Source organism: Lynx rufus, unplaced genomic scaffold, assembly GCF_022079265.1.
Source record: "Lynx rufus isolate CCGP_SWC_20201006 ecotype Redwood Valley unplaced genomic scaffold, mLynRuf1.p SCAF_4, whole genome shotgun sequence".
In the NCBI taxonomy this organism is placed as follows: domain Eukaryota; kingdom Metazoa; phylum Chordata; class Mammalia; order Carnivora; family Felidae; genus Lynx; species Lynx rufus.
The window spans coordinates 22,367,307-22,381,975 of NW_025814856.1; the positions used below are offsets into that span (position 1 = coordinate 22,367,307).

At 44.3% G+C, this 14,669-nt stretch overlaps 1 protein-coding gene across 1 annotated transcript in view; it reads left to right on the forward strand.

Annotated features, from left to right (window-relative positions):
• The window catches only part of CACNA2D3 (calcium voltage-gated channel auxiliary subunit alpha2delta 3), an 857,341-nt gene that overhangs the window by 396,818 nt on the left and 445,854 nt on the right, over positions 1–14,669 (forward strand). Inside the window, exon 9 of the mRNA XM_047096680.1 lies at positions 9,232–9,306. Coding sequence (XP_046952636.1) covers positions 9,232–9,306 — 75 coding nt within the window. The remainder of the gene's footprint in view (positions 1–9,231; positions 9,307–14,669) is intronic.

The following is a 14,669-nucleotide window of genomic DNA, read 5'->3' on the forward strand; positions in this document are numbered from 1 at the left end:
TTTGCCACATATTTCAAGTTTTTCCAAGTATATGAACATATGTAATTTTTCCCCAGCAGTAGAATCCTGTTTTCCAGAGTACTCAGCAACTTGCGTCTATGCTTTTATTGCAAGCAAGTGTATTTGAAGAGCAGAGCATTTCATCACCCTGTAGTTGACATTAATTATTTAACCAGTCCCCCTTTGCTGGACGTCATGCTGTTCTGGGTCTCTTTTCTGCTCGAGAGTGCTGCAGAGAATGGTCTTGGGCATGTATTCTTGCAGGGTTGGGTGTGCTTCTATTGAATAATATCTGGAGGTGGAATTGCTGCACCAAGAGGCATGCATATACTTAGGTATTACGAGAATGTCCACTAAGTAGGGTCTTATAATGGTTACACACTTAGAAACTGCACAGGCATACCTTGGAGATATGACGGGTTTGGGTCCAGACCACTGTGGTAAAGTGAATATCGCGATAAAACGAGGCAAATTTTTGGTTCCCCAGCGCATATAAAAGTTATGTTTACATGACAGTGTAGTCTGTAAGTATGCAATAGCATTGGGTCTAAAAAACAATGTATGTGCCTTAATTTAGAAATACTTCATTGCTAAAAAATGCTAACCATCATCTGAGCTTTCATTGATGATCCCAGATCACCATAACAAATATAATAATAATAAAGTTTGAAATAGTGCGAGAATTACCAAAATGTGACAGACAGACACAAAGTTAGCAAATGCTATTGGAAAAATAGCATTTGCCCTGCAGAAAGTTGCTACAAACCTTCAGAAAGTAACCTTGTGAAAAAAACGCAGACTCTGGGAAGCACAATAAAACAAGGTATGCCTTTAGTACTCAGCTCCATCCGCTGTAACAAAATACCATAATGTGGGTAGCTTACACAACAGAAATTTATTTTCTCACAGTTGTACAGGCTGGAAAGTCAAATATCAAGGTCCAGTAGGGTTTGGTTTCTGTGAGGCTTCCCTTCCTGGCTCGTTGACAGCCATTCACCTTCTCACGGTGTATGTTCCCGGAGAGAGAGAGAAAGAGGGAGCCAGCTCTATCCTGTCTCCTCTCACGCAGGTGCCAGTTACGAAGCCCCATCCTCATGACCTCACCTAGCCCTAATCCCCTCCCAAGGCCCCATCTCCACATTGTGGGTTAAGGCTTCAACATGAAACTGTGGGGAGAGCGCACAAACATTCAGTCCATGACGCCAACATTTTGAGAGTTCTAAATAGTGGATTTGTAATTGGCAGACGTCCATGTTCATTCCCTTGAATTGTCTCTCTCAATCCTAAATATGTTTCACCAATGTTGCCTTGCCACATCATGGTGGCGTTCTTTTCCTCCATTACCTTCGGTTTCTACGCTGGTAAAATTGCTCGAGTAAGATGGTGTATGTAGGTTTTATAGTCTGTTGAGAATGGTTACTTGCCTCTGCCTAGAGGGAGACCCTACTGCAGATTCTTGTACGTGCAGGATGATGGGAGGTTTGAAACTCGATCCAGAATGCCCCGCAAATCTGTTTGAGTGCCCTGTTCTTGTCGGCTGGAGTCCATTTATGGGAGAGGACATGATCATTTCACCTTTCATTACGCTGTCCACTTTCTCCTGCTCGTTGGGTAGGTGTTTGAGGAGACATTTCAGAGTTTCAGAGAGAAGTAAAGAATACACTCTTGTTTTTCAGTGTTGGAAGCCCATGTGCATCCTAGGTATTTGTTTATACAGATCTACTTCATCGTTGCCCCTTGGTTTTCAGTGCCTTAATAAGGGAAGGGGGGAGAAGATGTAAATAGTAAGAGTCTTTCCTTGGCTGTTTCAGTCCTGTGTGCACGTGTGCATGTTTGTTTTAAGCTCATTGGCTAAATGCATCTTATATATTATACTGAAAAGCTTCCAATTCAGGTCTTTCCAGAGAGTAAATGTGAAACAATAAAGTTAGAAACTGTTTTAGCTTTCACGGACAGGGTATTGAAAAATCTAAGACTGATGAACTAAATGGGTGAATTATAAAAGAATAGGAGAAATAAGAGAGTGATTTTGTGCAGCCAAAGTTAAAATTTAAGGTCAAACCACTGGTGCATGAAGAGAGATGTCACTGACAAGAGAAAAGGCATATTTTTCTGATTTGCTTTGAAGTCTAACTACAAGCCATGCATTAAATTAACAATATTATCATAAAAATGAGGGTGCTAATTCTGTCCGATGCTGAAATTTGAAAAATGGTTTTACAGAAGCCTAAGCCATGCATTAAACGAACACAGTATTAACTGGACTGATATTGTTAAATCAATTTAAATGCTTCCTGCAGCCTGTGTTTGTGCCGAGTTGAATAGAGAAGAGCACCATTTGTTAGTTCAACCCAGAACTTTCTGGTGCCCTGGTTTTAATTTGCAGAATTTTCTTTAGAACCATTCCTCCAGTGCTTTGTCTGCTACGGATTTACTCTTTAAAGTAATCGATTCCGTATTAAAAGTATGAGGCTGGTATTTTCTTTCAGTGCTCATTTGTTCTGTACTACTAATTACGTCCAGTTGTGTTTCAAATTACACAGGAAGCTCCTCTAATGCAGAAGATCCCTGGGATGCCTGTACTGCTGAAAATACTGTGGGCTCATCTGCTTCATTACATAAACCCTACACATTTTCATTCGAAAGGTTATTTAATCAAAAGCGCGCCCAATAAAACCGTATAAATATTTAATGGAGTTCCAGCAATTCTGCATCAGTTTCTTGCCCTGCATGAGCATGCCAGCCTTGTAATTCTGTGGTTTGGTGTGTGTGTGTGTGTGTGTGTGTGTGTGTGTGTGTGTGTAATTTAGGATTCTCTAAAATGTACCCACTTACTTCATTTAATTTTTATCTGTTTTTTGAAAGGGATAGAGATTCTCTTTTTTTGTTGTTTTTTGTTGTTTCTTCTGTGTCAGTTCCCCCCCCCCAGGTTTGTGCCTCTCCTTTTCCCTCCATAATCTTCTCTATATCTTTGCCTTTCATCTCTTTGTTCTGATTATTTATTCTTTCAACAAATACTATTGAGTGCTAAGAGTGAAGTGTTAAGTACTAAGGCTGCCTTTGCAACTAAAGAAGACAGGCTGTGGACCTTGAGGTTTTATGTGTGTGAGTGTTGGGTATGGAGACATCCAGGAAGCAGGTGCTCAGGGCAGAGTCGGGGCAGTGTGATCTTTGAGGGTGCAGTGAGGGGCTCTAGGAGGGCACAGAGCTGGGCAGGCTGGGGACTCAGTGATGGTATCTTAGAAAAAGTGATGACTGGGGCGCCTGGGTGGCGCAGTCGGTTGAGCGTCCGACTTCAGCCAGGTCACGATCTCGCGGTCCGTGAGTTTGAGCCCCGCGTCGGGCTCTGGGCTGATGGCTCAGAGCCTGGAGCCTGTTTCTGATTCTGTGTCTCCCTCTCTCTCTGCCCCTCCCCCGTTCATGCTCTGTCTCTCTCTGTCCCAAAAATAAATAAATGTTGAAAAAAAAAATTAAAGAAAAAAAAAAAAGAAAAAGTGATGACAAAGGGAACAATAAGGTAGGGGGCTTCTGCAGGAGATGGGATAGGCGGGGAGAATGCACAGGTGAGGAGGAAGTTGCTCTTTGCAGGAGGTAGTCACTCCTCTCCAACCCCCAGGAAGTACAGGCCTGAAGGGCTGGGCCTGGTGGGAACACCTGAAAGGAGCTTATTTTCTGGACGCATTGGAAGGGGGGTGGGGAATGTGGGAGGTGGTGTTGGTGGCTGGGGTGAGGGCTGGGGTGGGGGGTTGATGATAAAAAGAACGGGGCTGGATTGAGAGAGGCAGGCCAGACCAACCCACACAAAGAACTGGAACTCTACCTGGAGGCAGCGGAGGATGTGGAGGGTCAGCTGCAGAGTGATGTATAGGGACATCCCCCTAAAGTTTCCCCCTTCTTGATTAGGTCTCCCCTCATCCTCTTTTTTAGGCAGTTAATGGTCTTCTTCTGTTAGGCCTGGAAGCTCCATTGCTTTCATCCTCCAGCCCAGCTTCCGGCACGAAGGAGGGTTGAGTTCTCAATATCATCCAGAGCCCAGAGTCAGCTGGTTTTCACTCCTGGGCTCTAGGCTTCGATTTTCGTGAGCCAACATGTGGCACGATCCTACACCAGTGCCAAAACTTGTGTGAGCCTTGGTGGGCGAGCCCGGCCCACTTAACTCTTTATTTTTAGATCCTTCTCCAGCACATTCCGGCCATTCATTTAATGAGACCTAAACCTCGCCTTTCCTATTTCAGATCATTAAACTTCCCATTGAGGATTTTGCTGTGTCTTTAAAATGACAGAGGTGACGAATGCCTACAGGGATTGTGCAGAAGGAAGGAAAAGGCAGGTGGTGACGTGTCCTCACTGTCAGAGCCCAGAGTTGTGTGGTTGGCCTGGGAGGAAGGGAGGAACAGTTCCCGAGAGGAGAGAAGAGTGGGTGGTAGTCTAATCCCTGAAGAAGACCACGGGTTTACATCAAGCCTGGTTTTGTTTTTTGGATGGACCATGGCAGCATCATAGATATGCACTTTTTATCACGAAAAGGAGAAACAGTATCTTCGAAAGCAATATCTTTGGATGTAATGAGCATATTCTTTTATGGATACAAGTAGGAAAAAGTGGCTCATGAGAACTCTGCAATGATGTTCACGTGCAAGTTTAGTCAGTGTTTTATGTTTTATGGCACCTAGCAGGTTAGTTACTATTCAGTGAACAAACAAAGGAACAAAGGGCCCGGTGGCAGATGCCTTCCTGGGAGGGGATTTGGCAGTAAGCCGGCTGCACTGTCTTGACTCCATGTCTGCCACAGACCCCCGTCACTGAGAGGGTTCAGAGTGTGGCATGGAGTGGGACAGTGTGCAGCCATGCACCGTGGTGGTTTCCATCTTGGGTATTTAGACAGTCACGTGGGCCTATGGCCGCAGCACTTCTGTCCAACGAACGCAGCGCCTCACTCTCCAGGGGAGGTCGGGGCCTGTGACCCCTGTCCTCAACACCCCCTTCCTACTCAGCAAATGTCAGCTCCAGTTGGAGGCCACATCTGTTGGTCTTTCTCTCTAGTAGCACACATGACACTCACGTATATATTTTCTTGGTTCCTTGTGCTTGTGCATCCAGATGCCGTCTTCCTCTTTCTTATATGCTGAGTTCTGTGTTGACTCTTCACCCAGTTACCTCTTTTCATCCTCACAGTGAGTTCACGGGGGGAAATCCAGTTACAATTCCCATTTCCCCAACACAAATACTGAGACTCAGAGAGCTGAGAAGCCTTGGCCAAGGTCACCCGGCTGGTGTGTGGCAGAGCCAGGATTTGAACTCGGGGCTGTCTGCCTCTGTTGCTTTAGCTCTACTGCTCTACCCGTGTGTGAATCAGAAGAGGAGAGCCAACAAGGAAGGAGAAGGGGAGAAAGAAACAGATGTGACCATGTGGTAGTCCTAGCTCTTTAAGGGGTGAAAATTCTTTGTCTACCTTCTTAGTACGTAGTTGGTGGACTGGCTTGACCATCTCCGGGGCTGCCTCAGCTCTCTCCCACTGTGCTAAGAGACTCTTCCCATTTCCCCGAGATTTACAGGAAGGACTACCCACTTTGGGGGGAGAGAGAGAGATGGCTGAGCGCCTCTCTAGGGTTCATTCCTAGCAGTGGGAGGGTGCAAAAGCAAATGGCAGAAGAGAATTCTACCTGGCCAGTGACGACGGTGCACACTGCATCCGTCTCTTTTTTAGACTGATGATGTCTGATTGTTTAAGTAGGGACGAAGGAGAGCTGTTTATCAGGCCATTGGATCTTAGGGCTGGAGTTGACCAGATCTTCAGTTGTGAATTGATCTGGCCATCCCACATCATCGTTTCACAAAGTAGAAATCCAGAGAACATCCATTAAACTGTAGGAACTGGAAGGTTTCCAAACGGCGAGCTGCTGGGAGCGTGGAAGCAGTTTCACATACAGGGTGCCCTTGGCATTCCCCTAGGGAGGAGCAGTGGGTAGTGCGGCGAGCATGGTGAGCACGCACGGCCCATGGGCCTCCTCAGCACAGCTGCCTGGTGTGCACCGTTCCCTCACACGGACGGCTGAGCCCAGCTCCCTTTGGTGATACACACCAGATTGCTCAGCATAGCTTTATCCTGATGCAGTCAAGGGAAATTAGTCAACTGCAAGCTTGGATGATGCCACTAACAAGCTGGCGGGGGTTCAGAAGAGCAGATTCCTCCACTGTGGCCACGGCTCACACAGCGATGGCGAGCATGGTTTTGATTACTGCACATGTTCCTCCCTGATGAGGGCAAGAACATCTTGGTCTTCTTTACTTTCCAGCCCCCTCTGCAGCCCCCCACATGTACGGACCTTTACACTAGCCAAGCTGTTTCAGGTCTGTTGCCTCACTGGATCCTCACAGGAACCCCGGGAGAGTAAACAGAAGATGAATTAGCACCTTCTTATGCATACGAATCTGGGACCCAAGGTTCAGTGACTTTCCCAAGGCCACACAGGGAGTATATGGCAGGGCAGGATGTGGACCCAAGTGTCCTGACTCCCGCCTCAGAGTACACAACCCCAGGAATCAATATTGATGATATATATTAGGCAGAATGTAGATGAAGTTTAAAATTTACGTGGAAAATGGAACTGGGAAGTTTGGGACTGCAAGGTATAGGACACCTGAATAAAGGCTGCTTTAGCATATAGGCATCTCATAATCTCACGGAAGAGATGTGGAGCAGGGCGGCTGCATGTTTGGTATGATGCTTCAACAGTGTCCTCAAGGACCCACATTGGCTCCATCTTCCTGACCTTTGCTCTCCATTCTTAATCTTGTCACCCCCATTGTTGCACAATGACTGCTACAACCCCACAATGGCATCCCAAGTGGGAAGGAAGGAGAGAAGGAAGGCATTGGGTAGAGGAGAGTTTTCCCATAATGGCAAGAAAAAAACTCATTAAGCTTTCCAGAAAATGAACCCTTACATTTAGTTGGCTGGGAATGAATCAAGGGACCATCTCTAGCTTCAAGACAAGCTAGGAAAGCATGCTTTCAGCAGAGGAGGATGGGATAGATGTGATTGGCTAAGTCTGGTTTTGCTTCAGGCTTTAGGAATGGGTATCTTGTCACTCTCAACCAACTCAGTCAGCAAGGGAGACAGAGGACAGGGAAATAGCTGCTTTTTTTCAACAACTGCCCACCTCAGTCCAATATGGACTGAGAACGTTGGAGAGACTCTTCTTCAGGTTGGACTATGAATTGCTTCCTGGATCCTCAGATGATGTTCCATTTGTGGACTGAAAGTCATGGTCCATTTGTCAAGGGCTAATTTCAGAATTGTGTAAATGTGTTTTTGTTTTTTTTTTTTTTTTAGTCCATGCCTCCTCAGAGGAGATCTAAGCTCTATGACCATTGAGCGACAATTTTTCAAGTGCTTTTCTGTGACTAAGAACCAAGATTAAAGAGGGAGCAAAAGTCAGACTGATAGAAAGCATAGAATCTTGGGGGCCAGAGAAGAGAAATTGGGGGCTTTGAGGTCCTCAGGTCAGTAGCTATAAGGTCAAACTACCTGGGTTTGAATTAGGACTGCACCCCTTGTATACTCCCCAGGGACTTTGGGCAAGTTGGCCATCCTTGGTTTGCCCCGGTTTCCCCATCTGTGAAGGGGGAGTAATTGGAAGGGCTTACTGCATGAGGTTGAGGTGTCCTGTGAATGAAGTCTAGTCTGTGCCCAGGTGGAGTCAGGGCTCAGTAACAGTGAGTTGCATATATCAGTATTCTCACTGCTCCTACTTGCTTATTAGCAAGCACCTTGGCACTGAAACAGGATAATCTCTGTCACTGTTGTAGCAGCTGTAGTTCTGGCCCTCTTCAGTCTGTCCCTGTAGTGTGTCCAAAAGCGGTGGGCCCAAGCTCATCTCTTTATTTCCCCCACTTCCCTGTGCATAGCCCTCCATGGTCTTCACTCCACACACTTAAAGTCCAAACCCCTTAGCCAGACTTTGCTTGAGAGCTGGGCCTGTGAGAGGTGGTTCTGGTTCCCTTCCTCTGGAGCTCTGGGCTGGGTTTTTGGTCGCTGCAGTGGAAACATGATGACACTCATTTGAACACGTTGTACTTGGGCACCTACTGTGGGCCCACCCCTGTCGTTGTCACTAGGGGACATACTTAGGAACCGGATATGGACCCTTACAGTGTGGCCCCACCTGTGGTGAGGGATCCAGGCACCAGGCTGTTAGGATTTGGGAGTTTACAGGAGAGGAGCCTCACCTACACCACAGGCTGCTTCCCAGAGGAGACAGGAATGAGCTGATCCAGAGGATGCATGGGAATCAGCTGAGAGATGCCAGAGCAAGGCTCCAGGCAGAGGGCCCTGTGTGGGAGGACAAGATGGGATATATCAGAGGACAGGAAGGGAGTTAGGGCTGCCAGTGCCAAGTCTCTAGGGAGGGATAATGAATGAGTGAAGTTGGGAAGGTCAACAGGGCCAAGTGTCCAGATCCCTACCGTACCCTGGGAAGGCTGATTTGCAGAGCAGTGGGAAGTGTGAATGGGATTGGCGGGATGCGGCATGATCCAATTTGTGTTTTAGAAGGACCCAGCCTCGCCATAGTGCAGAGAATCATGCTTGATGAGAGAAGTGAAGATAAGAGCATTCAAATTTCCACTCCCTAGTTGTGAGTTTGGACAAAAACAAATGGTCATATTCTGGGTATTCTGGGATAAAAAATAATGGGAAGGTCGGCATTGGCCTGTGTGGAAGGTGGTGTCACTGCTCATGAGCAGTGCTCTGACCCATACCCGCAGAGCCTCCCAGAGTGACCGGGGAATATCAAGGTCCTCTCCTTTCCTCGATTCTGTTGTCACTCACATGTGACCCACACACGGGTCCTTTGGCTCCGTAAAACCAAAGACCAGGAGCTGGAACTATATCTGCCCAAGTCTGGGATGCTCTTTAGATCCCACCTGGATCATGCACTGTCAGTCATGGCCACGGAGCCACTCCTGAAGGACTGTCAGTTAACTGTATACACCCTAAACACTGCCATATATCAGCACATGCTCTAGAACTTCCTTCCTCAAACAAGGAAAGAATATTGGGCACTTAAGCACAATTTTATATAGGGGCACCGATTGAGAAAGTCACCTATGTGAACGAATCGAACCCCTAGTTATGTTGCTTTTTTGTTTGTTGGCATGTATCCTTAAGTTATTTGGTACCACTAAAATGGTTAATTGTGTTCTCTTGGCTATTTCATCTCTTTGCAGTATAATGAGGAGCTTCACTATGTGGAACCTTGCCTGAACGGGACATTGGTGCAAGCTGACAGGACAAACAAGGAGGTAGGGTCTGTGGCCGGGCAGGTGTACCAGGGGTCATGGCATGGCCTACTCTCCCTCACGGTAGTGGCTGATGCTAATTCTATTCTGCTTTTTAGGAACTCATCAAATGTATTGCCTTTAATCATGGCAGTAAAATAATTACATTGAGTTCAGAAGCTCAGTAGTTCTGAAATAATTGCATTGATTTACTTTTTCTTGCTTTATGTACGTCCTGTGTCATGCTTGATACCTATGTTGAAACCATTGAAAGAAAATAGCTTTTGCTGAGATTTCAAAGAAAATTGAACCCACTTGTTAAATCTGTTGTTGCTCTTCCTACAGTTGATTAAATAATCATTGGGGTATCTATGGGGGTAACTTGTCTCCCAGGTTAGAAGGTAAGCTTTATGAGGACAGGGATGATGTCTGCTCACTGCTGTGTGTTCAGTGCTCTGAGCGTTGGAACAAATGAAGGATGTGTTAAAGGAGGACCTTGGGAAATGGGGTAAAAGTTTCTCTTCCTATTGGAGCATTCTGGGAAAATGCCCAGAATAGGTTTCTATAAAATAAATCCTTTTTCCCCTTATCCATCTTTAAACTTATGAGTACAGACCACTATAGGTACCACTATAGCACCCCCTACAGGGCCGGGTGACAATTTAGGTCAAATTAGCTGTGTAGCAACAATATCACACCTCCTAGGACACACAGCTGCCATTACTCGTGTTGTTTCGTTGTATTTGCCATGACGGGCTGCTCCTCTCCTGGAGAGCAGATTCTCACGACGTGGCTCAGGGCACTGCCAGGGTAGGTTTCTGTGAGGCACTGTGCCTGTTCTGGGGAGACCCCTCGTGGCTCAAGTGGGCAGGGAGTGGCATTGGTGGCATCTTAGGTGCAGGTGGCATTTCTGCGGGAGTGAACAACAGAGGATTAGGAGAAATTCATGTCAGCTAGAACACAGAGTGAGAAGGAAAAATTATACCAGAGCTAATGTCCAAGCTTCAATTTGAGTGGCAAGAAACACTGTAATAGGCTTTATGTTAGGAGGGTAGAAGAAGTGCATTGTAGCTCAAAGAGCAGGTGTATCTAGGGAATGTTTGTTCATGGTCACTTCGTGGGGAATGAATGATTTAAACCTATAGCCACACTTTCCTAGGGACCTTCTCCTTGTTTGACCATTGCCTGGGTCTGGATTCTGCCCCATTCCCAATATTATAGCTTTGGAATATCCTCCAGAGCCTCAGATAGGTGTCCAGTGATGGTGCCTGCAGCATTAAATAGAAAAGATGCTTGGGGTGCGTGGGTGGCTCCGTCGGTTGTGTGTCCGACTTCTGATTTCAGCTCAGGTCATAATCCCAGAGTTGTGGGATCAAGCCTGCATCGGGCTCCGTGCTGAGTGTGGAGCCTGCTTAAGATTCTTTCTCTCTCACTCTGCCCCCCACCCTGTCTAAAGTAAATAAATAAAAATTTAGAAAAGATGCTTAAAATGGTCACGGCCTCCCTTCAGATTGCTTCCCAAATAAACAAGGAGCAGTGTGATATTTGGATGTATGGAGTCTTATGAAAGGCAAAAAAGATTGTTAGATAAAGCAGGCTAAGCATTTATTTAAAACTGTCTTTGGAAATGTGTGAATATTGAAGACTGGACCAGTTTTGAATATAAAAATGTATCTAGACATCTAATTCTGACAATGAGGAACAGCCATATTCCAATCAGATTCTTCCCCTTACAACTAAAAAACCCTGGAGGTAACCCAGTAAACAAGAATAGGAAGACTCTGGAAGGTGAAAAAGGAAGATGAGCTTCCTGGACTTAAATGCATGAGCTGAGTTCCCTGGGTTTTCTTGTTGATTCCCACCATCTGTCTGAATGGAGCACTCCAGGACTCTCCCTCTCATACCTACAATAGGCAGAGACCAAAAATAATAATTAAAAAAAAAGAATTCAAGAAAAGCCTGTTCCTTCTAGCCTAACAGCCAGGAAGGGGGTAGCCTCAAACAGAAAACCTTCTTGACAATACCTTTACTACTGCACACAAACACCAGTGGGATGACCGTAGTGGGCATCCCTCCACCCCTTCAGGGCTCAACGAGGAATCGACCTTCCACCTCACCCGCATCCACTGGGCCCTTGTGCTATACCTCAACACAGAGACTGGCTGCTAGGAAAAAGATTATATAGGATCCAGAGTCTTGTAACATAAAACCTAACGTGCCCAGAAAGCAGTCAAAAACCCCTAGTCATTCCCCAAACCAGGCAAATCACAACATGAATGAGAAAAGACCATCAACAGAAGCCAATGTTGACATGAATCAGATGTTGAAATTATAAAATTGCTTCAACAAGCAATTAGGAATTCTCTTGAAACAAGCGGAAAAAAAAAAAAACTCAGCAAAGAAATAGAAGTTATTAAACAGAACCAAATGGAAATTATAGAACTGAAAAATACAGTCACCAAAATAGAAAGCTCACTGGACCAGCTCAGTAGTAGAGTGGAGATGACAGAAGACAAAATCAGTAAACTTCAGGACAAATCGATAGAAATTACCCAATTTGAACAGCCGAGAGAAAATAAACTGGAAGAAAATGAACAGAGTCTCAGGGACATGTGGAGTGATAACAGAAGAGCTAACATTCATAGCACAAAAGTCCTAGCAGAGGAGAGGCAGAGTAAGACTAGATATGTTGGCTGCAAACTTCCTAAAATTAGTGAAAGGCATAGACAGACATATTGAAGAGGCTGAGTAGACTCCAAATAGGATAAACCCAAGTCACTCCATGGAAGGGCACATCATAAATATAATTAGAAAAGGGGAAAAGAAATAACTTGATAGCCACAGAGAGAAGGGGCACATTACTTAGATTACCTATTTGTATGACAGCAGACTTCTCATATGAAATCATGGAGGCCAGAAGGAAGTGGCATAGCATCTTTTAAGTATTCAGGGAAAACAACCATCAATCCAGGACTCTGTATTCAGTGAAAATGTGTTTAATGAATGAATAGGAAATAAAGACATATGCAGATGAAAGAAAACTATGAAAATTTTTTACCAGCAAACCTACCCAGAAAAAAAAATGGCTAGAGAAGTTACCTAAATAGAAGGGAAATAACAGAAAGAGGCTTGAATCTTCAAAAAGGACAGATATTGGAATGGGTAAAAATAGGAATAAGTGTAATAGAGTATCCTAATTATCAAGAAATTATTAGGTCATACTTGATAATTGAAGCAGAAATTATAGCATCATCTGATGTAGAGGCCACTGTTGCTGAGGAAACACTTAAGCCGATTATATTTTTAAAGTATGGAGGGTAAAAGGACCTAATTAGAAATAAGATTTCTACATCTTTCTGAAAGTGGTAAGTGCTGATATCAGTTGACAGTGATACATTACATATTCATATTGCAACACCCAGAGCAATTAAGAAAACAATGAGAAGAGGTATACAGGTATCCTCCACTTTTGAAAGTTCACTTTACACTGTTTTGCTTTTATAAAAGACCTACATTAACACCTGTTTTTGCTAACCAAAAGATATCTGAAGAAGATTTTCACTTTTATAAAGAAAGACAAAAAGCAAAAATAGCATCCAGCATTTGTTTTGCTGTGAGTTATTATAGAGGCAGGGTGCACCCTGAGCAGTGAGAGCAGTCCTGCCAAGCTCTTTCCCCAGGAATCACACTTCGCAACTTTGCATGAAGCCTCCAGAGCTTTGAACCTTGTCTGTGAGCATCTGTGCTTTATCTCCATTTATTTTGTGTGTCCCTTAGCAAGATGTGTCCTAAGGTGTCCGAAAAGCCTAGGAGATTATTTTTGGGTCTGGGAACACTCAAAAAAGTTTCCATATAAATTATTGGTAATTGCTTCTTTTCTTTACACCATTTTAGCTTATGACAAGTTTCATATGAATGTTCTACTTGCGGATAGAGGGGGGAATGTACTTAAAAAGTAACTCATAGGAATGTAAAAAATAAGACACAACAGGGAAAAGGATAAATTGACAGACTTAAGCCCTGTCGTATCACTAATGATCTTAAATGTAAATGGTCTGAGCACACGGATTAAAAGACAGAGGTTGGCAAGTGGATTTAAAAAAAAAAGTCTAGGGGCGCCTGGGTGGCGCAGTCGGTTAAGCGTCCGACTTCAGCCAGGTCACGATCTCGCGGTCCGGGAGTTCGAGCCCCGCGTCAGGCTCTGGGCTGATGGCTCAGAGCCTGGAGCCTGTTTCTGATTCTGTGTCTCCCTCTCTCTCTCTGCCCCTCCCCCGTTCATGCTCTGTCTCTCTCTGTCCCAAAAATAAATAAACGTTGAAAAAAAAAATTAAAAAAAAAAAAGTCTAATCATATGCCAACTACTAGAGTTTCACTTGAAATGCAATGACATAGATATGTTGAAAGTAAAAGGATGGAAAAGATATACCATGCAAATATTAATTTAAAAAAAAGCAGGAGTGGTTCTGTCAATATCAGATAAAGCCACCTTCAAAGCAAAGAAAATTACTATTACTAGAGACAAAGAAGGACAATACATAATAATAAAAGAATCAATCCACCAGGAAGACATGACAATGCTAGATGTGTTTGGACCAGAGTTTCAAATACGGAGTTTCAGAATACATGAAGCAAAAACTAATAGAACTGAGAGTAGAAATAGATAAACCTACAATTATAGCTGGGGACTTGTACACTTCACAGTCAATAACTAATAGACTACTGAAAAGAAAGTCGGCAAGGATATAGAAGAACTGACCGACCGATAAGATCTAAATAACATCTATAGAACACTCTACCCAACAGCAGCAGAATACACATTCTTTTCAGGCACTCATGGAACATTCACCAAGATAAAACATACTCAGGGTCGAAATAGAAACCTTAATAACTTTAGCAGAGTTGAAATCATATAGAGCATGCTTTCTGTTGATAATGGAATCAAACTAGAAATCAATAACAGAAAGACGACAGAAAAATCTCCAAACACTTAGAAATTAAGTATACCACTAAGTAATCCATGGGCCAAATGGAAGTCTTGAAGGAAATTTTAAAAATATAAAACCAAATGAAAATGAAAAGACAATATATCAAAAGATGTGGCATAAAGCAATCAAGTGATGAGATGGAAAGCTACAGCACTATTTCCTTATATTAAAAAGAGGAAAGCCTCAAATTAATAATCTAACTGGGGCACCTGGGTGGCTTGGTCGGTTAAGCATCTGACTTCGGCTCAGGTCATGATCTCACGGTCCGTGAGTTCGAGCCCCGCGTCGGGCTCTGTGCTGACAGCTCAGAGCCCGGAGCCTGTTTCAGATTCTGTGTCTCCCTCTCTCTCTGCCCCTCCCCTGTTCATGCTCTGTCTCTCTCTGTCTCAAAAATAAGTAAAT